This window comes from Plasmodium vivax, chromosome 9 (genome assembly GCF_000002415.2).
Source record: "Plasmodium vivax chromosome 9, whole genome shotgun sequence".
Taxonomy (NCBI): Eukaryota; Apicomplexa; class Aconoidasida; order Haemosporida; family Plasmodiidae; genus Plasmodium; species Plasmodium vivax.
This window is the reverse complement of record NC_009914.1, coordinates 1,292,531-1,320,357: the sequence shown is the minus strand read 5'-3', so window position 1 is coordinate 1,320,357 and position 27,827 is coordinate 1,292,531. Positions and strand designations below refer to the sequence as shown.

General features: G+C 44.8%; 6 protein-coding genes across 6 annotated transcripts; 3 read left to right on the top strand and 3 right to left on the bottom strand.

The window, feature by feature from the left end:
• Positions 1–356: 356 nt before the first annotated feature.
• Positions 357–3,807, top strand: PVX_092370 (hypothetical protein, conserved; the record flags this gene model as incomplete). Its single annotated transcript, XM_001615416.1, has 2 exons — positions 357–389; positions 587–3,807. 2 exons carry the CDS (start codon positions 357–359, stop codon positions 3,419–3,421), a joined length of 2,868 nt encoding a protein of 955 aa, XP_001615466.1. The 3' UTR covers positions 3,422–3,807.
• Positions 3,808–6,208: 2,401 nt separating this feature from the next.
• Positions 6,209–9,187, top strand: PVX_092365 (protein phosphatase 2C domain containing protein; the record flags this gene model as incomplete). The annotated part of the gene is made up of 1 exon (XM_001615415.1): positions 6,209–9,187. One exon carries the CDS (start codon positions 6,209–6,211, stop codon positions 8,765–8,767), a length of 2,559 nt encoding a protein of 852 aa, XP_001615465.1. The 3' UTR covers positions 8,768–9,187.
• A 408-nt stretch (positions 9,188–9,595) lies between these two features.
• PVX_092360 (PQ loop repeat family protein) lies at positions 9,596–11,272 on the bottom strand (the record flags this gene model as incomplete). The annotated part of the gene is made up of 6 exons (XM_001615414.1): positions 9,596–9,658; positions 10,024–10,172; positions 10,417–10,464; positions 10,636–10,717; positions 10,933–11,058; positions 11,210–11,272. The coding sequence occupies 6 exons, from the start codon at positions 11,270–11,272 to the stop codon at positions 9,596–9,598; spliced, it is 531 nt and encodes a 176-aa protein (XP_001615464.1).
• Positions 11,273–11,842: 570 nt separating this feature from the next.
• Positions 11,843–13,840, bottom strand: PVX_092355 (hypothetical protein, conserved; the record flags this gene model as incomplete). Its single annotated transcript, XM_001615413.1, has 1 exon — positions 11,843–13,840. The coding sequence occupies one exon, from the start codon at positions 13,838–13,840 to the stop codon at positions 11,843–11,845; it is 1,998 nt and encodes a 665-aa protein (XP_001615463.1).
• Positions 13,841–14,859: 1,019 nt separating this feature from the next.
• PVX_092350 (coatomer delta subunit, putative) lies at positions 14,860–16,416 on the bottom strand (the record flags this gene model as incomplete). Its single annotated transcript, XM_001615412.1, has 1 exon — positions 14,860–16,416. The coding sequence occupies one exon, from the start codon at positions 16,414–16,416 to the stop codon at positions 14,860–14,862; it is 1,557 nt and encodes a 518-aa protein (XP_001615462.1).
• A 1,739-nt stretch (positions 16,417–18,155) lies between these two features.
• PVX_092345 (DNA-directed RNA polymerase, beta subunit, putative) lies at positions 18,156–22,992 on the top strand (the record flags this gene model as incomplete). Its single annotated transcript, XM_001615411.1, has 2 exons — positions 18,156–19,722; positions 19,871–22,992. 2 exons carry the CDS (start codon positions 18,156–18,158, stop codon positions 22,990–22,992), a joined length of 4,689 nt encoding a protein of 1,562 aa, XP_001615461.1.
• Between the last annotated feature and the right edge of the window lie 4,835 nt (positions 22,993–27,827).

The following is a 27,827-nucleotide window of genomic DNA, read 5'->3' as shown; positions in this document are numbered from 1 at the left end:
CCCAACGAAGAGAATCTCAAAAGGGAAGCCACCACGCGGCGTCCACCCGCGGGGAAGGTTTACAAAACGCGGGCGAAAAGGGAGTACACGCAGCTTAGGACGATACGTAGTGTAAAAAAAAAAAACGCTCGCCGCGTGAATATGCCTACGTCACCACACCCCCGCAGTCACAAATGTCAGAAGGAAGAAATTGTAATTTTATCATAACTGGTCAGTCCGTAAAATTTTGGCTAGCACACACTTGTTGTGCAACGCGAGTTTTATGCCTGAACGTTCATATTTTTTTTTTTTTTTTTTTTTTTTTAATCAGCTTTTCCTTCGCGTTATAATCCCATAAGAATAAATCTTCCACGAATATGGGACAAGGACAGGGGAAAAATCGGCTTATCGTTCACGGAACGAATGTAAGGTATTGAAAATGTGGGCGCAGCTTGGAAAGTCACGTGTTCCCCTTTCACACACGTGTGTATGAGGTTGGAAGTAACACAGTGTGTCCAAATGGCCACGTTTGAGCAGTGGCCCGAACCCCCCAATTGAACTTCGCGCCCAACCGCGCATTTATCAACGTGGCCCCCTTCCTTTGCAGGAATTCTTAGTAGAAAAGAAACAGAAATTTTCCCTGATTAACATAAAAAATTCGGCACACATTAAAGATATATACAGCGGGCCAAATAACCTTATCATTATATACGAAAATGACGACTTTGAAATTGTGGGGTTAAATAATTATGGGCAGCTGGGTCTGGGCGACAAAACGAATAGAAGCAAATTGACGATCAACCCAATTCTGTCCAGGCAGAAAGTACGAAAGGTGTCATGTGGGTATGAACACATCATTGCCTTAATGTGCAACCACAACGTTTTTGCCTGGGGAAATAATAACTGTGGTCAGTTAGGCATCGGGAATAACACGGATGAAATTTCCATGCCATTGCTCATTTACTTTCAAGAAAAAGTCATAGACATTGCCTGTGGTAAAAACCACTCCCTTTTTTTGACCGAATGTGAAGATGGAAATGGCGAGGGGTACTTGGATGCATCCAAGGTGAAGGTGAGGGAAGAAGGGGGGTCATCCCCCCGCATGATGAAGGGGAAAAAGCAAGTCGGCTCAGGTTGTCTCAACGGACTTGACATAAATATTAATGATGGGGAAGTGGGCAGCAGCCACGGCGAGGAGGGAAAAAAAGAAGACGGCGATGAAGATGCGGATGAGGGTGCGAAGTATTGTACTGACTCCTGTGATGACTCCTCGGCTGCCTCTCATGATGACCGCCCCAACCGCCACATCCTCGCCTGCGGCTGCGGGGCAGACGGAAAACTGGGCCTCAAGCGCGAGGAAAACGTGTACTTCCCCAAAAAAATCGAATTAAAAAAAAAAATAAAAATTACGAGCATACACTCCAGCTACAGCCACAACGCCCTGCTAACGAGCAAAGGGCGGTTATACACCTGGGGGGGCAACCGAAATGGTGAGTTGGGCATAAAAAGCAACAAGTCAAGTTACAAAATTAAAAAAATTGATATACCCCAAAATGACACAGTGGTGAAGGTATCCCTGGGGAAATTATATTCAGCCTGTTTAACGAAAAATCATATTTTTTACGTCTGGGGAAATAACATTCGGGGGATTAAAAAAATGAGCAACATGGCCAATGTGCGCATTAGACATTTCGCATGCAATGAGGATAATATTATCATACTGACCGAAAATGAAAAGCTGTTTTTATTTGATGCTTTTAAGAAGGTGCAATGCATGAACAAACTTTTGAATACAAAATTGGCCCATAATCAGAAGGGAAGCAATCACCTTATTAAATACAACTTTGTGGGAAATGGACGCAACTATTTATATGCCTACATTAGTATGGGCACGAAAGATGATGTTAACATCAAGGGGGATCACATTAACGTGGAAGCAAATTGTGAGGACCACCATTTGGTGGAGCGTGAGACAAGTGCAACTACTAACTTGGAAGAAAAGAAAATGGCCTCCCCGGTGGAGCATGAAGCAACGTTGGGACAGGCGGAAATGAAGGGGGCACTCTCCTGTCAGATGTATGCAAACGAAGGTGCCCATTTTGTGAATACCCTAGAGAATGGAACCACTCAAGATGGAGCGTCTTTTTCAGGCGGCGCAGGAGGGGGAACAAAAATGGGAAGTGCAGATGACTATGCAGTGCGGGCAAAAAAGGAACTTGAAAAAGGGGAAAGGTACGAAGGCGGGGGGAGGGATGAAAAGCGCGATGGAGTGGGAGAGGGGCAAACTGAAATAGAGGATGACTCATTCCCCCGAGAAAGCGATGCAAAGGACGAATTGGAGAAAAAACAAATTACGGAGGAAGAGACATGTGTCGATTTGCCCCTTCTTGAAGTTGATAAGGACAGGCACTCCTCAACATTCAGCAAATTTAGGAAAAGTAAAAACAGAGAGGGACAAAACGATTTGTATTTGCAGGGCGCGCGAGAAGGGGGGCAAAAAAGGACAAACAAGAACGGCACTACTAAGGGCGATAACATACACCATAAAGTACGCGATCGTAAGAGGGACAAAAAAAAAGAAGCGAAACGCAGGAACGGTGTAGAAGATCACCTCATCCAAAACGTAGGCTATATGAAGGCAAATTCCATAAACACGGAAGATGTAACCATGGGGGGGGACTACATACTGAAGCACACCGAGCACATCATTAACAGGAACAGGCATTGTTTAGATTACCTATCAGTTGACGGAGAACTGGGTTTACACTGGGACAGTTTTGGCCACAAAAAAGGACAAAATGCACAAAGGGGAAATAAATCTGGAGGTAAACACAGAGGAGGACACCCCATGTCCACTGTTGGGGAAGATCAATACGCCCAGCTAAATATCGTCCTACTGAAGGAACTAACGAAACAGAAAAAAATAAACGTCGTTTATTGCCACCTGCTGAATAGGCTGCAGAGGGAGCTAAACCAGTTGAGGGAGGAAAAAAAAAATTTTAAGAAGAAAATTTCGACTCTGCAAAAGTTTGCAAATTTAAAGCGAAATGTAGCCCCAGATGGGGGGCAGGAAAATGAAGGCGTTAATTTCCATTTGTGCGTAGGAGGGGGCGCGCATAATGATGGCTTGGCAGACCGCGGCGGTGGCGGCGGTGGCGGCGGTGGTGGCGATGGTGGCGATGGAGGTAACCACGACCGCTGCTATGACTACCGCTATGACTGCCACCATGACTGCCGCCGTGAGAACGGAAATAACGGAGGCACCGGCACCTTTTCGCTAAACCAATCCGCGGACCTAACAAATTTCACAAGCGAAAACGCGCCGGGGGTCCCAAACAACTTGCAGGTTTTGGACCAAGTAGCCCCCGATTTGTTCCTCAAAAGGAGAGATGACCACAATGATAATCCGAACAATATCCCAATTTTTTTTTTGCATAGTTAGAAGGAGCAGGGGCGCCCCTCTCGCTTTCCTATTTGTTTTGCGCATTAACAATAAAGCGGGGGACGAGCAAATGTTTTGTCATCGCCGGAGGGGGGGTTTTGCGGCGCAAGGAACGTTAAAAATGCGCTGTACATGTGTGCAGGAAGGAATATTCGCCAGAGGGCTGTACATAAATAATATGCGCGCATAAGCAGGTACTCCGTACGTAAGTAGTACCATTTGTATATATGCATATATACATATGCGTTGTTCCCACTCCATCAAAGCGGCCCCTCATTTCAACAAAAAACAGCGTCATTGCGTTGTGGGTAAAATAAGTTGGGCCCCCCTCTTTTCCCTTTGTAAAGCTGCATTTTTTAATGGCCTGATTTATTTCCCGTTCGCCCAATATGCAGTATATGCAGTATTTGCAGCATAAGCAGTACGTGTAGGGGAACGAACATTTATCTACGCACAAAGATCCGCGAATTTACATGATCATACAAGTATATGCTTTTTTTTTTTTTTTTTTTTTTTTATTCCCCTCAAAATGTTGTACGACGATTAATGCCGCTTCCATTTTCCATTAGTGCCAATTGACGGTGACCCGCGATAGGCGCATTTGCTCGCTGTAGAAATGTTTCCCCCTCGAGGTAATGAAGCGGCTGGAAAAAAAAAACGCCCTGCATGTGGGCGTGGTACATATACGAATGTACATATGTAGCATAGCAGCATATATGTAAATGTATAAATACATAAATATATACCTATATAGCCACGCGCATTTGTACGCGTTTGTACTCATTTGTGCGCGTTTGTTTCTACTTCGCTGTTTATGCGCAATTGACCTCGCTCAGCGAAACATACGACGCATTCCTCCCCCCTCCGGGTATTCATGAGGCCTCCACATATGCATATATATATACATGTACGCAGGATATATATATACGTATTATACGTATTATACATATGTACGTAGTATACATGTATATATATATATACATGTACGTGTTATACAAATACATATGCATGTACGTGTTATACATATTTATATTTTTTTTGTTGCGTGGATGGATACTTTGAGATACTTTGCAGTGTTTTTTTTCTTTGAGCCACCTCCCAAAGCATCGTTGCAAATATTTTTTCGTGCATTTTTTTTTTTTCGCAAATTTTTAAAGTTCAAAAATTATAAAACTTTTGCTTTTTTTTATATGCAAATGTTATATTATATACCTAACATAGATAATACAATACTGTAAGTATACATATTTTTGCTAGCAAAAATAACTCACCAAATTTTGCTTCATTTGGCCGAGTAGTATTAGCTTTCGCTTCGCATCGCATCGTTTGCATTACATCGCTTTGCTTTGTTTTGCCATAACTTTGCATAACTTTGCATTACTTTGCATTACTTTACATTACTTTGCATTACTTTGCATTACTTTACATTACTTTGCATTACTTTGCATTACTTTGCATTACTTACTTTGATTTGCATTGCTTCACTTTGCATTGCTTTGCTTTACGTTGCTTTGCTTTGCTTTGCTTCACTTTGCTTCCCCATCCTTGTTATTTTAAAAAAATTGTTTCAAACGGCCGACCCAACAAAAAAGGAAACCATTCGCGCGCCTTCGCTGCGTAGTAAAAATTATGTTTACATAGCAAAAATTGATTCTCTTAACCCACGCTTTTTCAGAAGCAAAGAAACGCAACGTACGACGTACGCGTTATCCACGTATGTATTTCTTTAGTAGATAAAATTCCACATTGCGTGAACGTAGTAATGGTATGAGGAAGAGTTTACCGTTCTTTTATTTATTTTATTTATTTTTTTTTTTATTTTATTTTACCCCGCATTGTACGTATATATAGTCGAATATGTATGCAACTTCACCATTCGCGCAACTTACGGATACTGTTTTTCCCCCCCCCGCTTGCATTGCATGAACGCGTTTACAACGCCTTGACGAGTATTTTCCACAGCCGCGTACGGCCGCACGCTGCGCGGGCAACGTGGGCAACGCGGCAACTCGTGCATATGTACTACATGCACATTTGTGCGTACCAGCGCATTTGCATATACATAAAATACATACGCGTTACCTACTCACCTGCACTTCCCATTTTTGGGGAAAACCCCCTCTGCGCATGATTTTCAAAAGATAGTGCACGCAGGACGATTGCTTCCCCACTCGAGCAGCTTGCCCCCCGCTGAACGAAGTTTTGTTTACGCAAAATTTTACCTGCGCGGAGACCATTTGGCATTCCCTTCTTTTTTTTTGCATTATTCGTGCGAGACCCCCTCACCGCGCCACCGCGCTGCATCAGTTGTGCCACCACTTTGCATTGTGCATGCAGTTCGCGCATGCATCCCCCGCGTATAGTTTTTGCTTGCCCTGGTTTTTTCCGCCACGTTTATATATATATGTGTTTTTTTTTTGTCTACGCCCCTTCACCGCGCGCATGAAAATGCACCCAAGTACTTTTTCCCCCCTGTGAGTTTAACGGGAATATTTATTTCTCCTAAGAGTGATACATCTTTTTTTTTCCGCTCCCCCCCCCAATTGACCGCATCCTCTTGGACGGAGCGAGGAGGAAAGGACGAGGGAAAGAGAAAGGAAGGAAAAAGAAGACGTACCAACGTGCGCACGCGCAAAAGTACAAACGTGCAAAAGTACAAACGTGCAAACGTACAAACGTACAATCGTACAATCGTACAATCGTACAAACGTACAAACGTACCCCTGTGCGGACGTATCCTTGCACGCACGCCCCCAAGCCAAATGACGGTATCGAAGGACGCCTAAAATGAAAGTTAACACTTTAAATAACATTTTCAACCTGTACAAGGAGGCCGCGCCGAAGAAAAAATGGCCCCTGTTGTTGACGCTGATCGCCCTGCTGGCCGCGGCATCAGGCCGTGTAAATGGCGCCGCATTTAACTTCCCAAAAGAGTCAGTAATAAACGAACATAACAGTTTTAATGGCCCCAAAGATGAGTTCAATTACCCAGATAAAGACCCCTATGAAGACAGCGGCTTCGGATTAGGTGGAATGAAATTAAAATTTGAGCACTTGGAAGAAATGAACAACGCATTTTTCATGCACAATAACAAGAAAATTAATATGATTCAATTCCCAGCCAATAATCCCATACAGGACAGGTGCTTTGTTTATGAAATTGATATGAGTAATGACACTCTAGAACCCATTGGTAGTTACCAAAGGATAAAAGACAAAGAAGATAAAGTTTTTATTAAAGCTTTCGAAAAGAGCGCTATTAAATATGTGAATGAATTACAACCCCCCACCAGCCCTAATTATTATGTACATATGACCAATATGGCCATCGAGAGAGGCAAAGGGAAAAGCCCCAAGAAGGGGATAGATAGGGGAGGTTCTGCTGGAGCTTCTGTCTTAGGACCAATGCCACCCTGGGATTCAACAGTGCTAATGCCCACTCCGGTGGGTGGGTCTCCAGTGGGTCCTTCACCCATGGGTCCTTCACCCATGGGACCATCACCCATGGGACCATCACCCATGGGACCATCACCTATGGGACCATCACCTATGGGACCATCACCTATGGGACTCCCAATGGGTCTTCCTATGGGTTCGTCAATGGGTCCTTCAATGGGGCCACCAGTGGGAGCACCGGGTAGGATGCCAATGATGCCCGGGGTTAGAATGCCTATGGGAGGAATGCCCGGTTCTCCAATGATGCCTGGGGTTCGAACGCCCATGGGAGGCGTCCCCGGTTCTCCAATGATGCCTGGGGCCCGAATGCCCATGCCAGCCGATGGCTCCGCCGTAGCTGGGTCCTGGATGCAATCACCCACGTCCATGCAGACGCCACTAACCTTTGTGGAGATCAAGGCAGCTGAAAAAACCGGCGAGTCGTCAACTGATTCGATGGATGTAGATGCTGCAGATGGCACAACAGAGGAAGTGATGGATCCGATGGATGTAGACGTTGGAGATAACGCAATAGAGGATTCGATCGAATCGATGGATATGGATGCAGGAGATAACGCAACAGGGGAAGCGGCGGATAAGGTGTCAGACGAGGCAGCTGAGAGTGCCTCCGGCGAAATGGCCCAAAATGCTGCATTGGCAGCAGGCGAGAATGCAGCGGGGGAAGGTGCAGACGCAGCATCTGGGGAAAATGCAGAAGCGTCAGTTGCCGAAAATGCAGAAGCTGGCGCATCCGAGGCAACTGCATCAACGGCAGAAGCTGATAATGCAGAAGGTAGCAACGCAGAAAACGCTGCTGAAGGGCAGAGCACCATGGATAATGAAGAAGGAGCCATTGCAGGTCCATCCGGAATGCAACCAAGCGATTTCCTAAACAGACCAGAAATAGCGAACAACGTATTTGAAAGGTATAGCCAGTACTATGACGAAATGAAGGCCTTTAACGATTCGTTCCTATTCGCTGCAGTGATAGATGGTCACGGAGGAGAAGTAATCGCAGATATAGTGAAGAGGTGGCTAGGATTCTACGTGAAGAAGCAATTATTAGAAAAGCTAAGAAATAATGATCACCAAATTTTAACCCCAAGTGATATAGTGGCAAGTCTGGAGGAAGCCCACATCCAGCTGGACAATGACATTTTAAAGAAGGCAAAGGAGTATTTCTTTAAGGGAAATGTGAGGTACACAAGAAATGGCTCCTGCTCCATCAGTGTCCTCATGGATAAGAACTATTACTACGTAAGTAATGTAGGAGATTCCAAAGGGCTGTTAATAAAAAAAGATTCCATTGTGAGGTTAAATAATATACAGAATGCCAGTGAGATAACCGAAAGGATGAGACTCGTACAGGAGCATCCAAACGAAATCGACGTGGTCATGTGTAAAAGATCAGTCAAAAATGGAAATGCCAAATCGTTTGAAATTTTTAGCCTAACTGAACAACATACACAATTTCAAATGTTTGATGTCGGAAGATGTTATGTGAAGGGCCGATTACAATGCACTAGAAGTTTTGGAGATTTTTACTTGAAGCATAAAATCTTTGCTTTTGATTATAGAAAAAATAAATTCCTCGTGAAGGAGCCACACTCCTTTCCCTACATCTCGGCCATTCCAGAGGTACTTAAAATAAGGAGAACTCAGGATGACGAATTTGTCGTTTTGGTCTCCGATGGAATTTCGGATCATCTGAGTGACAAGGAGATATACGACATTGTGAAGCAGTACAGCTACTCCGTGAAGAAGATGTCCCGCATTTTGATTCAGACCGTCTTGATAAAGGCCGCCATGCACGTGCGCGTCTCCGCCAAGGAGCTCTTGACGTTGGTGCCCCCCGACAGGAGAAGGAAGTTCTTCGACGACATGTCGGTGGTCGTCATTAAGTTGAAGTGAAGCAGCGAAGCAGTGAGGAGGTGAGGCTGTGAAGCAGTGAGGAAGCGAGGATGTGAAGCCGCCAAGGAGCGAAGGAGCGAAGAAGCGATGAGCGAGCGAGAGAGTTACCGAGAAGAGACTAACCAACGAAACGAGTAAGCAACGAAACGTGTAAGCGACGAAACGTGTAAGCGACGAAACGTGTAAGCGATGAAACGTGTAAGCGATGAAGCCTGGAAGGGGGTCGAAGCGGCCACAAACCGCCGCCCAACCGAGGAAGCAACTCCCGTGATAAGCGTTAAAAACCCCCACACACACACTCCCCCTGTGTTTTTTGTCCTGTGAGATTTGTTTTTCACACATCATATTTGTGATTAAAATTCGTACTTTAAAATACACACACATACATAATACACATAGACATAGGTATAGAGTTTTTTTTTTTTTTTTTTTTTCTTTTCAAAATGCCATAAATACAGTTTTACCCAATATTTACATCCTGCGCGAAAGCACAAAAAAAAAAAAAAAAAAAAAATACATTTTATATATGTACGCGTATGCATATGCATGCACAGACGCATATGTGTCGTTATTTTATAACTCCCATACCTTTTGTTATTTTTAATGTGATTTTATGAGCTTTTAATAAATTTTAAGATTTCTTTCCTTTTTTTTTTTTTTTGTTTGTTCCATTTCTTTCATTCAAACCGATGTAAACTTGTAAGAATATACACCATTATTAAATTTTAATACCGATATTGTGAAAGAAGCATCTGCTGTGTTAGCCCCATTGGGAGAGGACAACCCAGCTCATCACGCCGCTTTAAATATGTAGGTGGAAACAACCACTCATAATTGCTTTTCCTTGTCCTTTTTCGCCGTTAAGCATGCCTTATTCCGGTAGTAGAGCATCTGTACGTTGGGGGGAACGCCAGCAGGATGGGGTGGCAAAAGAAAACACCTCTTTTGTGGAGGGAGGAATTGCGTTCCTTTTGGCGACTTGCCTGACACAAAATGGTCAAATTTAAGGAGGCGTTTACTCCACTGTTGATCTGCGAAAAAAAAAAAAAAAAAAAAAAATTAAAACCACGATGGGTTATTGCAAAGAGGAATGCTCAAAGCAGTGGCGCCAACATTATCACGTGGTCGCTTCTTTCGCTTTCCACACCGGATGCTCTCAAAGAATGTGCCGTTCTTCAATCCGTTTGCGTGTGCACCAGGACAAGCATACACACATGCGTGCAGATGCGCCTGCGCAGCCTCGCCCGAGGACTTACCAAGTATATCCAATTCTCTACGTTAAAAAGGATAATATATATTCTTGCCAAGTTCCCGCAAAAAATTAAAAGGTAAGACGCAAATGATAAGTTGCCCGTGCTCTGGTTTTTGTAGTTTACGTAAATTTGCGGTACTTTGGAGAGGCAGCCTGAAGGGGGGGTCGCGGGTTGGCAAGTTGGAGGGACGGCAAGTTGACGACACGCTAGGCGCTTCCCCCAAACACGTGGAAGCAGAGCTATGGCTTCTCCCACTTCTTCATTTTGGAGAGTAACTTAATGGGGCGGAAGCCAATCCGAGGAGAGGAGCCAGCGCATCGGGCAAGAGCAAAAGAAGGAACAAATTGAACAGCACGTAGAGGCAGGCTTTTGAAATTTGGACGCGTTTGCAATAACTGTTGCTGTATTTCCACATGAAGAGGACGATTAGGATGTTCTGCGTGTCTGCAAGGGGGGGAAGCACATGAAGGGTGGAAGGAAAAAAAAAATGAACAATGTGGGGGGAAACAGACTGACAGCGTGGGGAGCAACTCCTGCGTCTTGTGCGCTCTTCCCTTTTCCCATCGACTCATTCGCATGCGTCGACGAACATTTACACTTTCCCTCCCTTTTAACTTATCAAAATGACATCAACGAAGAGCTTAATGGCCAGTTTTTCTTTTATGGAAAAGACTATCAAAGAGGTAGCTACGAGGATCTGAGGAGAAGGTGGCAGAGGACAACATGGGTAAGCACCCCCTCTCTCACTTATATCGTTAAGCCGCATGGACGTAAGTATAGTGACCGCAGAGTTTCACTCGTCCGTTTGGAGTTACCCCCGGGGGGGAGGCGGCTCCACAGGTACGCACACATACGTGTACACATATACGTAACATATACGTATGTACGCAGACGTATCGCTAACGGGGGTACCTCCACGTAGACCGACGCGAAGGAGATACCCGCTGCATTTTTCTTCGAAACGATTTTGGTCAGCTGCGGAATTTTCGTAAAGCAAGACCCCACGATGATGGAATATATGAATACGCTATTTAGCACCTTAAAGGGGAGTTCGTTAAAAGGGAAAAAAAAAAAAAAAAAAAAAAAATGTTTCCAACGAATGAGGTGCTACACATGCGCTCACTAACGTGTGTAGACATGTTCACAAAAAAATATATTTTTTTTTCCCTCTTTTTTTTGCTATATTTACCGATGCTATGTTTTGTTTGTCGTAAAAGCCTTCTGAGAAGACGTTAAAGTTAGCGCTTTTCATTTTAGCGTTATTCTCGTTTTCTGGGGGAGGTGCGTCGTGCGGGCTGGCGAGAGTGGACCCCCGAGGGGAATGCTCTGCGTTAGGGGGGCTCCTCAGAGATTGGAGAGTTCGCTTTGCTACACCTTTTACTGTGAGTTCTCGCGCACACATAGCGCACACACAGCGCACACCCCGCGAGTGTTCACTTACAGTTGCAGAAAAAGGCTGGTTGGTTAAGCTGCTAGCCGTGTGATAGCATCCTCCGCTCGCAAAATGAACATTGAGAAAGGCGCGAATAGTACGCGAGAAGGTTCCACTTTTTTTTTTTTTTTTTTTTTTAATTTTTATTTTCACTTTCCCCCACACATCTGCATTGAAGTGTGGGTGCCCTGTGCACAGAAAATTGTGCACAACGTGATAGGCTCTACAAAGGCGTAATTTATCTCCGTTCGGTAAATTTCGTGAAAATCCACTTGAAAAAAAGGAACTGCCGAGCTTCTTACTTCGCACAGGTGGCACTTGGTTAACCGCTTTTCCAACCCACCTGCTGCTGCTCACACACATTCCCCCGGGGAAGCTGGCCCAAGCGCGCTAACCCTTCTTCTTCCTCACCTTCCCTTTAGCCTTCCTATCAGAATTTTTAACGTACACATAAATGTAGTAAAGGAAAAACTTGTTGTATTTAATTATGGACGACTGGGTGGAGGAAATTAAAAACATTTTTATTTTGTGAATGCTTTGGATGTTACACTGGTTTGTATTTAAGCTGAAGGAGGTGTCCTCCCTACACTTGATGTTGACGACGGCCAGTTGGTGATGCCCGTTTAAATTGAGTGTGGCTTTATCTAGGTGGTTTTCCTCCCTGTCTGTTTTTAATCCTGCGAGGGTATTTTTATATTTTAGGAGCTTCATACCCGTGACTACCTCTACAGCGCACTCCACGTTGTCGTCCGCCGTGGCCTCGAACATTCGTTTGAGGAGGCTCAAATCTATGATGTCTCTGTAGTGCTCATTTGAGAAACTTGCGTTAGGGTTGCTACCGCCCGGGGGAATTCCTTCACGCACTTCGGGGCTGCACACACTGGTATTCCGCGCCTCCTCGCGCGAGCTGCTCTCCTTGGGTTCCTCGCGTACATCGCTGCGCTCGTTTGCGGCGTCATTTCGTGTGCCCGCATTGGCAGTGACACCCCCCTGTGTGTTGTCCCCCTCTGGAGCCTTCTTCTTCCTTTCCAGCACGTACAAAACGTTGTCCCCGTTTATGTACAAGTCTTGGGGCTCCACCCCCTCAGCCAAGTCTCTTCGAAACGAGTTAACCTTTTCGGTGACCATTTGGACGTACACCTGGAGGAACAAACTCCTGTGCAGGATCTGCTCATCCGAGGTGGACACAAAATTGTTCTTGTGGAAGTATCCCTGGTAGAGTAGGTGCTCATATGATATAAGTTTGAAGATGTCAAAAAAGTTTTGCCTCTCATTTTGGTGAAGGAACTTTTTTATTTTTTTCACTTGGTTTTTTCTGCGCGTCTGCAGTTTGAAGTTTTTGAAAAGGTCTCTTTGGAGTTTCTCCACGAGGTTGCCCGGGGGGGGCGCGCGCCCAGGTTGCTCACACAGGGGGGGTTCCCCTACCATCTGCGGTTCTCCCCCCAGGACAGCTCCTCCCCCCTTCATCATCCTCTCCAGCTTTTCATACACCCTAAGGAGGAGCCCCCCCGCGCTGGGGGTCTCTTCCCCGGCTGTCTTCCCACTCTGCACAGCCACCTTGGCGTCCTTTTCTCCCTTTCGTTTTTCAGCAGACCTGTTCGCAATCCCCCCCTTTTCACCCCCCACAAATAAGAAGTCGAACAGGTTGTTAGCATTTCCGCTTGTATTGTCTTCCCCCTTTGCGCCTCCCAAAGAATTTTCCCCAACGGAGTTGCCGCAAAACATATAGCCGTAACCATCCATGGAGTTATTTATGAAGTACCCCACGTACAAAAACGGATAAAAGTAGTATGCGCCAAACCCATTAAACATGTTATCGTCAAACTCTCCTATGTATATATTAACCTCCTTCAGGGGGACGTATAAAAAATTTTTTAAGTTTTGTGTTGACCCCTTTTTTGTGGGGTCCTTATCCCCAGACAGTGCATGGTAAATATTCATATAGTAAAATAAGTTGTGGATATTTTTGTACCTGATCCATATGCCTTTTCTGTAATTTCCATTTAGAAACTGGCCTGCAAACATTTCGTTCGCCCTGATGTACTTTCCCTGGCCATGGAAAAGGACGCCTCTCCCTGGGGGCCCTTCCTGTCCCGAGTTGCCGTCAGGGGGTGCCTCTTTTTCCGGGCCGTCGGGGGGGTCCCCATGTGGGTTTCCACTGGTACCTCCATGTGGGTTTCCATTTTTATCCCCTTTTGTGCCCCCTTTTTGCTCCCCCTTTGTGTCCCCCTTTTTGCTCCCCTTCTTGCGCCCATGCTTTCCTTCATCCAAAGCGGCCCCGCTCCCCGCGAGCGCTTCACCATGGCTGGGTTCCTCCTGTAGGATATACTCCCCAACGTACAGCGTGCAGTCCCGGTAGAAGCATCCTCTCAACGCCTTCTCGCTCATTAACTTGACACAAATTTTTGTAATCACCTTGGCTTTTCCCTCGAGGGGTCCACTTTGCGGTTCGTTATTTAGCAAGCTGTGTACACGGATAAATGATGATGGAATTTTTTATTTTTTTTACAGCTTCTCCCTTTTTGCTCATTAGCACACATCCGAAAGAGTTAAGCATTTTTCCCCTTCCATCGCTCAAACAGTTTGGTAAGGCGGGTTAACATCCCCCTTGAGCAGTCCTACCCCCCTTGTGGAAAAAAGACAAGCGTAGTTGTGTGCGTATAGCTGCGCGAGCGCGAGGAGGTCCGCTCAAAGTTGCGACTCTCCCGAATGGTATTCACACGTAAAGTGGAGAGAGGTTTCCCCACAGTGGCTTTTCCCATCACAAGATACATAAAAGAGAGAAAAAAAAAAGGGGATTCTTTTCATTCGAGAAGGCATTCGTATCGCCGCTTCTATATGTACGTGTGGGGGGGCCTACCCTATTACGCCTAAAAATGGCAGTTTCCTTTTCCTTCAAAAATGGGTACTCTCGAATGGGGAGTCATGCGGGGGTACAATTGCAGGAAAAAAGCATTAAGGGGTTTTTTCCCTACCGTGTAGCTATTCCTTTAAGGTACCCCGGTTGGACCTCCCCCCCGCATGCACTCGCATGATTACTTTTCTTTTCCTTGCATGCATCTACATGACTGTGTGGGGGCGGGGCATGGGATAACTTGCCGCGAGGGTCACCCCTGCGTGAAAGTGACAAGTGCTAAATGGACGGCCGTGGAGGGGCCTCCCCCTTGGGATCACCCCCTCGGGGCCAAGTTAAGCTGCGCTACGTCTTTTCAGTAGTTTGAAATGAATCGATATGACAAAAAAAAGGGGCATAAAGGGGCACAAAATGGTATATAAAATGTCACAAAATGGCACAAAAAGGGCATAAAATTGACACCTTAACGCACATGTGACGGCCACAGGGGACCCCCTCCCCCCGGTGACAAGGCGAGGTGCACCCCGTGAGCCGAATTCCACACCGGAACAGGCTACTTATTGATGGTGAAGAGGTAAGTAATATTCCTCTTAATTTCGTACTCAATATCCTCTTGTGTATCCTCGTCAAAGACCTTCAAGACGTTCAGCTTGTGCGCCAGTATGTTCGATTTGGCCTCCACAGAAAAGGGGAAGACGCTCTCCGGCTTGGACTGAATGGAAATTTCAATTTGGCAGTTCTGGTTGCTCTTCAGAGCATCTACCTTCCAAGCGAGAAGAATACCATCATGTTCAATAATGCCTTTATCTTTGCTCATAATCTGTGGCTTACTAGAAGAAGGGCACATCAAATTGACGTTCAAATCGTATATCACATCCTCAGCATTTTTTCTTTTATTTTCGATTTCTAAACTTAGGAGAGTACTTTCATTATCTTCACATGGCCAACAGCTGATGTTCAGTGGAATGTATGAATCGTTCAGGTGATTTATTTTCCACTTGAGTAAAGGGTAAATTGTATTAATACGGAAATTTTTCCCCTTATCTTTTAATTCCAGTACATTTGAATTATACTTGCCTTTGTCTAATATGGGGTGTATTTTGGCCTTGTCTGCATATTCGTTATCCAATTGTAGGATAACTTTTGAGTACTTGTGATTATTTATTTGCATGTTGAAGGTTCCCTGGATGTCCAAATCGCAGAGGGTTCCTTCCGAGCTTAGGGTACAAATAACATTTTCATTTATTACTATGTTGATGGGTTTATCAAAGAGGGCATTCACATTGATGTTCGGCTTGTTGATCGTTTTGCTGCTGTCGACTACGTTTAGGATTTTCACTTGCTCCTTTTTGCTGGAGAGCTGCATGCCTCTATATGCGTTGAAGCCCTCGTCCAGGATGCCCTCGCTGGGCTCCTCCGTTTTGTACAGAAAGTGGTCCATCGCGTTGGCGTTGTAGTTTGCGTTGTAGTTTGCGCCGTAGCCCGAGCTGGTGTTGTATCCCGCGCCGTAACCCGCTCCGTAACCCGCGCCGTAGTCCGCGTTCGAGAGGACCTCGTTGGAGAGAAAACTGTTGCTGCCCGCCTTGCCCTGCTTCTGCCTATTCTTCTCCAGCTTGGACGCGATAAACTTCCTCCTCTCCTTCTCCTCCTTCTCCTTATTCTCCCTAATGATGGTCTGCAATTTCTCCTCATGAGATTCCATTTCGATGTAGGTCTTTATCTGGTTACTGTTCACTATCTCTCGCACTCCATTTTTGATCAATTCGTCGATGTAAAATATGATGGTAAAGCACTTCTTCAAAATTGTACTTTCGTTAATGTTACCCTGACATAGGTCCTGTATAATTTGACTGAGCACTTTAATTATTTCTAAATCTTCTATAATGTTCGAATTTATATTGGTTATTAGGAAGATGTAAATGCTATCCAGCGGCTGGTATACGTACCTCACTTTGTCCGTTTCTATATAAGTGTGGTCGCTCCTCTCCCGCTCGATTAGGTTGTGGAACGGGATGGTCAGCGAGTCCAAGTCACATTTGCTGATGTTCTGGAACTGCCGCGAAACTAAGATTTTGCTCTTCGTGCTTATGGCTGCGCTTAACACGGTCATTCTCGCCCGCTCGTTTGGTTTGCTAATCGGGTGCCACTCGCAGCTACTGTGCGGTTACGCCAAACGGAGTTGTGGCTAACCGGAGGGGGGAAAAAGAGGGAGAAAAAGAAAAAGACCCCCTTATGTCATTCCAGAAGTGCCAATGTGGTTGCACGTAAGGCTACATAAAACACACGCGAACGAATAGCACTCAGATGGGGGATGACCAAATGGTAAAGTGTCCTCCCCCTATGAAGAGAAAAAAAAAAAAAAAAAATACCTTTCGGCTATCTCCCCCAAAAAGGGAACACTTCAAAAAGGCACAGAGGTGAAAATACCTACGTACGTCATCATATGCATACGTCTGTGTGCCCCTGCGATATGCAAACCTATGGGGGGAAAGGGCGACCAAACCGAAACAGATCGTTGGCACATAAAAGGCGCAAATTCAAATTCGACGGAAAAAAATTATGTATAGTCACTCCCAAGGTGAAAATGTTATGTGCATTTTTGCGGTTCGGGTAGGGGGAAATGCTAATCGCTAAAAGTCAGCGCAAGCGAAACGTTCGTGTGGTTCGCAAAAACATACGTACTTGTGCGGTAAAGGAGACTGGGTTTGCTCGCTCATGTGCTATCCTTCGCGCGTATGCCTGGCCGGATGCAAGAACGGGGGAAAAAGAAAAAAAAAAAGAAAAAAAGAAACATAAATAAATACAACATAAACATAAATGTGATGATATATGCGAACAAACAAATAGTTAAACGGTAGTGCCCGTTCGTACATGCATTATATATGCGCCCATGCGCGAGTTTTAAAAAAAAAAGCGACCCAAAATGGCGCAATAACGCAGTAGCGCAGCAGAGCCGGGGCGTAATATTTGCCCCCCCACATGTAGCTTAAGCATAGAAAATTTTTTTTTTTTTTTTTGGCCATTCTTCGTGCTCGTTCGGTATGCCATTTGTAAGGCAAATTTCCAAGCGCAAAAATAAAAAAAAAATAATCAAAAAAGTAAAAATAAAATAAAGTATAATGCGCAGGAACTATACGTACTTTACCGCGTACGATGTTGCCCCCTTTTAACGCTTTGAATTAATTTCCTTTCAACCGGGCGATCCCCCTTTCGCGACATCATTTTATAAACGTTTTGTCATTTTACGAAAGTTTACGCTTGGCCAGTTTTTCCCCCTTTTGTTCATCCCGTGGATGCTCCACCGGATGGAGAAAACTGACCAAGTTGACGAACCAAAAGGGGCATTTTTAACCTTCCCCTGAAGAGTCTTTGTAAATCCTTCCGCGCAGGACCTTTTTTGTTTTCCTTTTAAGCCACCCTATTTGGTTGTACCAACGGGGTCAAATAATACTTTCCAGCGTGGCGACATTTTTTCCCCATTTTTTCTGTCTGCGAAAAGATCTGTTGTTTTACGCTTCACCCCACGAAGGAAGCATCTTTTGCTTTCGACCGACTTAACGTGTTCTTCGTTGTGAATTAACCCCCAAAATTATGAAAGCACGTTAACGAGTAAAATCGCGGGAGTGTTGTTATTATTTAATCGAACAGGGTGGGGGAGGCGAAGTTGTTCATCCACGCAGGAACGTGCATACCGCATCTAACTCGCTGGAACGTGAGGACCCCAGCCCAGGGGCGCGTCTGTAATCGACTGCACAGTTAACACCCCTTGCGGGAGGCACGGCGAGCATATAAGTGGACATCCACCTAAGAGAGAGAGAGAGAGAGAGAGAAAAAAAAGCGTAGCGAAAGATGTTGCAGAGCAAGCAGGGCGCGAGCGGCAGGCTCGGTGGAGCCTCGCGCGTGAGCAAGGCGAATGGAAGCGTTGGAGCAACCCCAAGTGGTAGCCGCTCCGTTGGCAGCCGTCCCATTGGAAGCCGCCCCCCCGCTGCGGAGGCGGAGGACCCGAAGAAAATAAACCTGAAGATCACCGAGGAGGAAATCAAGCTGCACCTAAAAATAATCGAGGCCCTGTACCCCAACATGAAGCCCAAAGTGGATCGGCTAATCAACGGGACGTATAACATCTTCACGAGATTCCTAATTCAGTCGCATATAGACGACTACAACTCCTTCGTCAACGTGTATATAAAGAACATGCCGGAGACCATCCCCGTGTTGGAATTCTCCCCCAATCTGAACACGTACGCCACGCAGAACTTTAACAGAAAATCAACGGACTCGATCAAATTTTACGTAAGTGATATAAAAATAAAAAACCCCGTGTTGAAAAACGACAAGGGGGAAACAAGAAACGATTATCCCTATTTGTGCAAACTATCAGCGAGAACATACGAAGGGGAAATTACTTTAAAAATTAACAAAAAAACAAATGATGAAATAATTAGCACCACGGTGAGTGCGGGGTACATCCCTGTGATGGTCTTGTCCAATCTATGCAATTTGAGCAGCTTAAATAAAAAGATGCTACCCCAAAAAGGAGAAGACGAAAGCTTATTAGGAGGATTCTTCGTCGTTTCAGGACATTTAAAAGTCATTAGATATGTAATTCACCCAAAGTATAATACCATTCTCCTTAATGAGGAGAATAAGGTCCACATGAATTGCCTACTAAATGATAATTCCGTGTATGTAAATTTTTTGTCTTGTCCCAAATTTGATTTCTTCACCTATGGAGCTAGATATCAAAACTCAGTCATGGCAGTCCCTCTGCATGTCATTCTGTTGCTTCTAAGTCCTATCAAGAAAAAAAGCTACCTATTTAATAAAATGAAAATGGGGATTAAGAACGAAAATGCAGTCAAGTACATAGAGCAATACATCCAATCTATCTTTATAAAAAACGGACTGAACGAAAAAGAAGTGTTCGAAAAATATAACTTGAAATATTTGGGCAGCTCCTCCTACTTCCGGAAGGGCATATTTCGCTATAGTATCGTTTCGGATGAGAAAAAAGGCAGGTCAATTTTGAAGTATGTAATTCTACCCCACATCCAGAGCTACTCAGAAAAATTTGAAACCGTTTGTATGATGTTTAAGACGTTAATTTATAGCAAGTTTAAGCTGATCGCTCGGATTAATAAGGACTCGCTCGAAAACCACGCAGTCACGACTTGCAGCCATTTGCTGTCAAACTTGCTGAAGGAGCAGATCGTAACGTGCCTCAGCCGCTTGGCCTTCAGATATTCCAGGAGCTTTTATAAATTCTACGAGAAAAAATATGACTCCTTTAAGGTGACTGTGAAGCAGATTTACCTCCGCTACAAGGAGATGGTCATGGACGAGCTGGACGAGCAGCACTTGAACGCGGTGCCGCTGCAGGGCGACGACTCGGATGTTGTGAAGTCAGCAGATTCAGGTGAGCACAGGCGACCCGGTGTGCCTCCACGCGCAGTGCATCCGTAGATGGACTGTTATGCGTCTCGAGGTGTACCCCCATGCCTTTCGAGGCGTACCCCCATGCTTCTCGAGATGCACCCATTTGCATTCCAATCCTCCCCCCGCAGGCAACCAGCGCGCCATGAGCCACAAAAGCGAGGCGGCGAAAAAGCTCAAGTCCATCTTCATCGGCGAGAAGGAGAAGCTCTTCAGCAGCGTGGAGAGCTACGTGCGGGAGCTGTACAACGACAACCACCTCTTCATAGAAATCGCAAAGTCCTTCACCTCGCTGAGCATGCCCATCATATTCTTTTTCAAGACGGGAAATATTGCCTCAGAAAATATAGGCTACCAGCAGAAAAGCGGGTGGGTCATCGGAGCAGACGAAATTAACAGTCTCCGATTTATTACAAACTTCCGAGCCATCCACAGAGGATGCTTTTTTCAAGACGTTAAAGTTTTAAGTCCAAGGAAATTACTGGGGGAGTCATGGGGGTTCATATGCCCCGTCCATACGCCTGACGGGTCCCCCTGTGGATTGTTAAATCATTTGTCCCAGTTTAGTTACGTCCACAATTCGGCTAGCAACGAATCACATAAGCTGAATATCAAATTGTATTTAAAAAAAATTGGAGTTAATGTAAATCTGGATGATACTAGTGGGATCCCAACAATTTATGAGGACCAAACCATCCCCATCGTTGTGGACTCGGTTCCCATAACGTATATAAGTGAGCAAGATTTCAGCAGAGTTGTTTACAAATTAAAATACGCCAAGAATCATAACCTGTACAGTTTAAAAGCCTACTTTGAAATTAATGCCTATTTGAATGAACCCCTCCTGATGAACTCCATAATAATTAACACCTTCCCCGGGAGGTTGATCAGGCCATTATTCAATTTAAAAATGAAATGCATAGAGTACATCTCCCCGTCGTACCAACCTTACGTAGCTATTGCCATTAATTACGAAGATATTAGGAAGAATAACCTGGCTAGAAAGATGCTAAGGATGAAGGAGCGTTTAGTTGGTTCCAAAAAAGGGACGCAGAAAAAAATGACCATAAAGGAGCAATATTTGTTGCATGCCAGGAGGAAGAAATTGGCCTCCTCCGCAAAGGGGAGTGCTCTTCAGGGTAGCAGTGTTGTGGAGGGCAGACCCGGGGAGTCCGAGTCGGCGATTAGCAGGAAGGTGCTGCAACTTTTGGAAGACGGTGAGAGCGACAAGGGGGATCGGACAGATGGACGGGAGGAGCGCGACGATGGCCAGACAGACCGCACTGGTGGAGGGACGGACCGCTCCGGTGGCGAGGACGACTACGTGAGCAGCTCGAACTACGACTCGAGCGGGGACGACTCATGTGGAGAGGGGAGCGATGGAAGAAGCGTTGGCAGAAGTGACTTCCGAGGCGACGCTGCACAGCTCCAGCGAGGACCGCCCACCGCCTACACAGACAGCGACGAAAACGCAAACCTGGACATCTACGAGCAAATGCCGCAAAAGTTCGAGTACATGGAGCTGAAGGAGACGTCCTTCCTCTCCTTCCTGGGATCGCTAACCCCCTTCTCGGACCACAACCAAAGCCCGCGAAATATTTACCAGTGCCAGATGTTGAAGCAGACGATGGGTATACAGAGCTTAAATATGATGTACACTTTTACGAACAAAATTTATAGGATGATAACACCTCAATTCCCGCTAGTCGTCACAAGAGATTACGAGCTCTATGGGGTAGATAACTTCCCTAGTGGCACCAATGCAGTCGTGGCCATTTTGGCCTACACAGGATACGACATGGAAGACGCGCTGATTATAAACAAGTCCAGTGCTGAAAGAGGCATTTTCAGGACCCATATTTACAAAACGGAAATTATTGACTTGGAGAAAAACCACGGCCGTGGGGAGTTTACTCTCGGCAATAATGTCAGGTACACGAACAGCAGTGTGGGGTCCAATGCGAATGGCGCGAATGGCAACAACTCAGGGAAGAGTAACCTAAAATTTCAGTACGAGCATATGGGCAAGATGCTAAATAAGGACGGCTTGCCGCGCGTGCAACAGAAGATAGTCGAGCTGAATCCGCTCTACTCCTATATAAATAAAGCGAACGAACTGACTGTGTATGAGAAGTTTAAGGGGCATGGAGAATACTACGTAGACTGTGTGACTAACTATAAAAGCACAAGGAATCAAATTGCTATCGTCCGATTACGAACAACAAGACCGCCTCTTGTGGGAGATAAATTTGCATCAAGACATGGCCAAAAGGGAGTTGTTTCGAGGCTCTTTCCCCATGAAGATATGCCCTTTTCGGAGAGTGGAATTGTCCCAGATGTGATTTTCAACCCCCATGGTATCCCCTCGCGTATGACCATCGGTATGCTTATCGAGAGCATTTGTGGGAAGGCGGCCTGCATCTACGGCAAGAGAATTGACGCCACTCCGTTTAGGAAGTACACGCAGCAGAGAAGCTTCGACAACGAGTGGATTGACAACTGCGGTGTGAAGGGCTTCCTCGAGGGGAAAAATAGAGGCAACAACGGGGGCAAAAAGGAAGGTGAAAAGAGTAGCAGCGCCCACGATGTTAACCGAAGCCATAAAAGAAAAAAGAAGAGTGACCCCCCCAAGGGGGAAACTCAAAAGAACGCAAAAGCGAACATCACGTATGACGAAAAAATTGACTACTTCGCAAAGCTGCTGCTGAACAAGGGCTACGATTATTACGGAACGGAGCTACTCTACAGCGGCATATACGGGGTACCCCTCCAAGCGCACATCTTCTTTGGCGTCATTTACTACCAAAGGTTACGACATATGGCCTATGACAAGGCGCAAGTCAGGCGAACAGGACCAATCTGTAACCTAACCCATCAGCCCTTGAAGGGAAAGAAAAAACACGGAGGAATCAGATTAGGAGAAATGGAACGAGATGGGTTAATATCCCACGGTTGTAGTTTTATAATTAATGAGAGGTTTCTCTTGAACTCGGATGGACATGAGTGCTTCGTCTGTCCACAGTGCGGACTTATCCTTTCCCCAATTATGCAGTTCACCTGTAGTGGTGAAATGGTTAAGGGGAGAAGCATTGGTGGGAAGAGTAAAATGGCAGTTTGCAAGTCTTGTGGCGTTTCCTGTAAAATTGTGTACGTGCCGTACGTTCTTCGCTACTTACTAAATGAGCTAATTTGCCTAAATGTGACCATCCGGCTGAATATCAAGTCGGTGGAGAGCATGTTTGATATGAAGTAGGGGGGGGGTGCCCAGCGAACATCGCGCTGATTTGGTTACTTTGTTACTTTGTTATTTTGTTATTTTGTTATCTTTTTATTTTTTCTTTTTTTTTCATTTTTACGTTTTGCGGGCCCCCCACCACGTGTGACCAACTCGGTTTGTTTTCGTTCTGCGCGCTAGTGTAGTGGCACTTTTTGCGTGAAGGAGCACACGGAAAAATGGCGAAGTGGAAAACAAAATGTTTCACACGCCGCTCCATGCCCATGCACGTATTGGACACTTTTCCTCTTTTGGGAAAGTGGGAAGAAAGAACGGGCAGCTCTGGCGTGGTAGGGGCATATTCATTCTGCGGCGGCCTGTGCCCGCACCAGGGCGCTGCGTCTGCTTCCCATGCATGTGGCTACGAATAACGGCCTACGCATAAACGTGAAGCTAATGCCTGCTACGCTATAGCGCTCCTTTTTGCTAGCCCCTCTTTAACCACCCCAATTTTCGCAAAAACGAGTAGCCTTTTTTAATTTTTGTTTGAGAAAAGCTGTAACTAATGCAGTCGCTTCTTTCAACAGAAGAAGTTTCGCTTTCAAAATTAACCTTTTCAAAATGACGAACAACGGTATGTTTTGCCCTTTTTTTCCGTTTTCCAAAACGGCGCGGCTGTTTTGCCTTTTAAATATCACACCGGCGTGTCAAGCGTAATTGCGCTTCGGCCGTGTGTGCAAGTTCGCATTTTTCGTTTTTTCCCCAGTTAAGCGACGCGAAAAAAAAAGAAGAACATTTGCAAGCGAAAGGCGTTTCAAGTCCCCACTCGCGGGCAGGCGCAGTTGGCAGTCCATACGTATATATACACATATATTATATACATTTTTGCACATTTATGCGTTCTTCCAGCGGAGTTGAAGAAACTCTTTTAAATACCCTCATTTGGTCCACGCCCATAAAAAAGAATTCCTTTGCGGGGGCACTCGCTCATTCCGCCCATCACTTATCTGGGTGATACCAACGTGGAATTACGTTACAGTGCGTATTTTTTTTTTTTTTTTTTTTTTTTTTTTTCTCGTGCCGCTCAAGCACAGCTCTGTACATAACTGCGCAGCGTTATCACGGCACAAAAAACAATGTTGCAAAAATGTTGCAAAAATGTTGCAAAAATGCTGCAAGAAGGTTTCTCGTAAAATGTTGTAAAAATGCTTCTCTCAAAATGTTGTAAAAATGCTTCTCTCAAAACGTTGCAAAAATGTTCCTCGCGAAATGTTGCAAAAATGTTCATCCCCATAGTTCTACATGTATGAAATCCCGTGCACTTTTGCATTTTTTTTTTTTTTTTGCAGGAAGAGGAGGCAATAACATGGAACGGTGCCTCTTCACGTGTGCATACGCGCATGAACAAATGAGTATATTTTAAATACACGTGTAGGCACGCCTATCCACATGCATACCGGTACATGTGCGCAAACGAGCTTAAAATTGAAAAGGATCGCCCAAAATTGGCCCCCCCAACTGTTCGTCAAACCGTCAAACCGTCAAACCGCCAAACTTTTGCAAATGCTCACCAAAGTGCAGAAATACTCAATTGGGGGAGGGAAGGCCCTCCCAAACGTACGTTATTTTTCGCGGCAAAATGTTCCCCTCCCCCGTTTCTGCGTTATCAAAGATTTGTTCTACCAAGCTGCCAAATGGGGAGGAAAAAAAAAAAAAAAAAAAACACAAAATGGAGTAGTCATACATACGTATGCTCAAACGAAAATGCAATGTGCACTTAAATGGATCAAATGCAACGATAAAAAAAAATTAATGTGGCATGCGAAGAACAATTGTAAGCTCGACCAAAATTAATGCACACAAAAAATACGCCCCCAAAAAAAGATAGCGTGAATACTTCTTTGCGGTGCCTTTTCATTTTCTTCCCTTTGTAGCGACATAAAAATGGGCAGAAGCATGCAACAGTTCATTTTCGCCTTTTTTTTTTCTTTTTTTTTTCTTTTTTTTGTGTTTGCCCCGCCCCGTGGTGTACACCCCTTTGGGGCAAATTGCAGGCCACAAACGGCTGCCCCCAAAGTTCATGTGGGCTGGCAAATTGCATGTGGTCTTGTTTCGCCGTTTCCTCGCTTTACGTGCATTAGCGGTTAATTCGCCACAACCGTTTCGCCCGCTCGCTCACCCGCCGGTTAACTGCCCCATTGTTTGGTAGATCCTTTGGTAGTTCTTTTGCCTGCTTACTCATTTGCTTGCTCGCCTGCTCACTTCTTCACCTCTTCACTTGTTTATATTTTTTTTTTTACTCCCCCACTGAACAAACCGCAGTCAAGTTAGCCCAAATTCCTGATGGACATAAAATGAAACATTCTGCTAAGTACAGATAAAACAAATTAATTTTTCCCCTCAATTTTTTCCTTTAATTTCTTCCTTTAACTTCTTCCTTTAATTAATTTCCCTCTTTTTTTTAAATTAAAATCTCACCATAATTAAAAGTATATCCTGCGAAATTGGAAACCCTCCACATAACAGTTGCGTTAGCTTAACTCCTTTTCCTTTTGTGAAACTACGAAGAAGCTGGAAAAGAATTAACCCCCCTCTTTCGACAGCATACGTGCATATAGAGATGTTTTAAATTGCCCAGGCGTGCGTGTGAGTGGATGAACGTAATGATACACGCATGTACAGTTTTTCTCTGCGCGGCCTACGACAGTACAGTATACTTATGTGTATGTAACGTATGTACGTTTAAGTGTACTTGCAAGCCTTCGTTTTTTTTTTTTTTTTTTTGCAACAGCGGATTGGGCTGTTAGTCGCCTTTTGCCGAAGCAGATACATTTGGGCGCGCTTTCCCCTGTTGGCAGTTCCTCCTTTGGCAGTTCTTCCCTTGGCAGTTCTTCCCTTGGCAGCTCTTCATTTTGCGTGTATCCAACGAACGACACTGTGGAGCGAACTGGTTGCACGCCGCCCTTGGGATCCGCACAGCTCATCGGCGTTCACATGTGCATACCCACGCGTTGTGCCCTCTTTTGTGTACGCTGGGAAAAGTTTAACCTAGTGGTTACGCAAACGTTCCGCCATCTCAACAAAATTTAGAGGCATAGCAGTGGAAACCAAAAAAGTGTGCAACTTTGGAATTTTTTTTTTTTTTTTTTTTACACACTGAGAAGAAATAGAACCCCTTTTTGTACACTATAAATTCGCTCCCTTTTTGCGTTACATGTATATGTACTACACACTTATATGCAGACCCGTTCATTCGTCATACGCCCATTTTACATTTCCACCAAGGGGGTGTAACTCTCTCTACACCCCCGATCTTCCACAATTTTGTTACACAATTGCATGGTTTGCTCATCTACCATAAAATTAACGGCCTTTGGAATTTTTTTTTATTTCATCATTTTATTTTTATCTCAGTAGTACATTTGTACGTTCTTTTTTTTTTTCGCCACTTTGTTTTTTAAGCCCGCCAAAAGAGTTATTCACATTTTTGGAGGCACACAGATGTAGCAGTTGCCAGAAGGAACAAAAACAAAAAAGAAAAAAAGTCCAATGAAAGAAAAATAAGCGATTCTGGCAAAAGTACACCTGACACTGCTGGGGATAATTATATACATACAACACATTCGTATGAGATATATATTTTTTTTTTTTTAAATAAAAATACACGTTGTGTAGGCAATCTGTGCAGCACATATTCTTATACACCTTTGCACAGATTCGTCCCTTTTTGTGTTCACGCCCTGTTGTTGCTGTAGAGGAGCACGCCGGAATGTAAAAGGAACCAAGGGGGGGCCTTCCAACCGTGAGCGTATGCATATATTGATCTTTCTGGAAAGAAGTTTCGACTGAGTTTCTGCGTTGTCCGTGCGAACCATTTTTTTTGGACACCCCCCGCGCGTTTATTTATTTTTTTTTTTTTTGCACCGCTTGATTTTGGACCGTTCGTTTTGCGGCGTTCTCGGGGGCCCCTCCCTTCGGATTGCTTGCCTTAGTGCCAGTTGAAAAGGAAATCTTCCTCTGCGCACGTGGCTGCAGAGAGCACAAAGGGGAAACACAAAATTTTGATCGAACAGTATTATGCCCGTAAAGGAGTAACCGTCCAAACGTGTATATTTGCAGCCCTTCAGAGGCCCACCCACCGATGAGTTTTAGTCACACGTTTAGTGTACTCTGAAGAGGGTGATCCACATAGCCGACGAGAGATACATTGAAATTAAAGCGCATGGTACATATTTTCCCCTTACATAAAGATAAAAAAAAAAAAAATAAAAAAATAATAAAATAAAAAAAAAAAGTGATCCCCAGTTTTATGCGTACCCGTTGTGCCCATTCACTGTCATCCTAAATTGTTTAGGAGAAGTGGCTCCCCAGAACAGGCCTGACGCGCATCTGTCTGACGGCTGAATTTGTACGTACACGACCATTTTGCGTGTTTCGGCGCATCCGCATATGCGCACAAATGTACACATATAGATACGTATATGCACATATAGATCTGTGTAGATTCCTATAGATCCCTATAGACCCATAGAGACACCCTCTTACATGATCCATTTTACGACGTCGCTGGAAAGGAGCCAAAACGTTGCAGCTGCATTGCGAAGAGAGAGAAGCACTTCTTGCGCGTATCCAATTTTTGTGTCTCTAACCCGTTGGGCATCAATTTTGGCACCCCCTCTCCTTCCCCCCCATGTGTAAGCGTAGCACCGCACATATATGAGCCTCTTTTCATCTGGCGCATTTGAATTTCACATTCGAATGGAGCAGAAATAAATAGCTGGAGAGAAGAGAGATACTTCCCCTTTTTTTGTGATACTGACATGAGGTAGCCACTGCGTTTTGCAGACATTGGTATGTGTAGACACTTCGGGGCT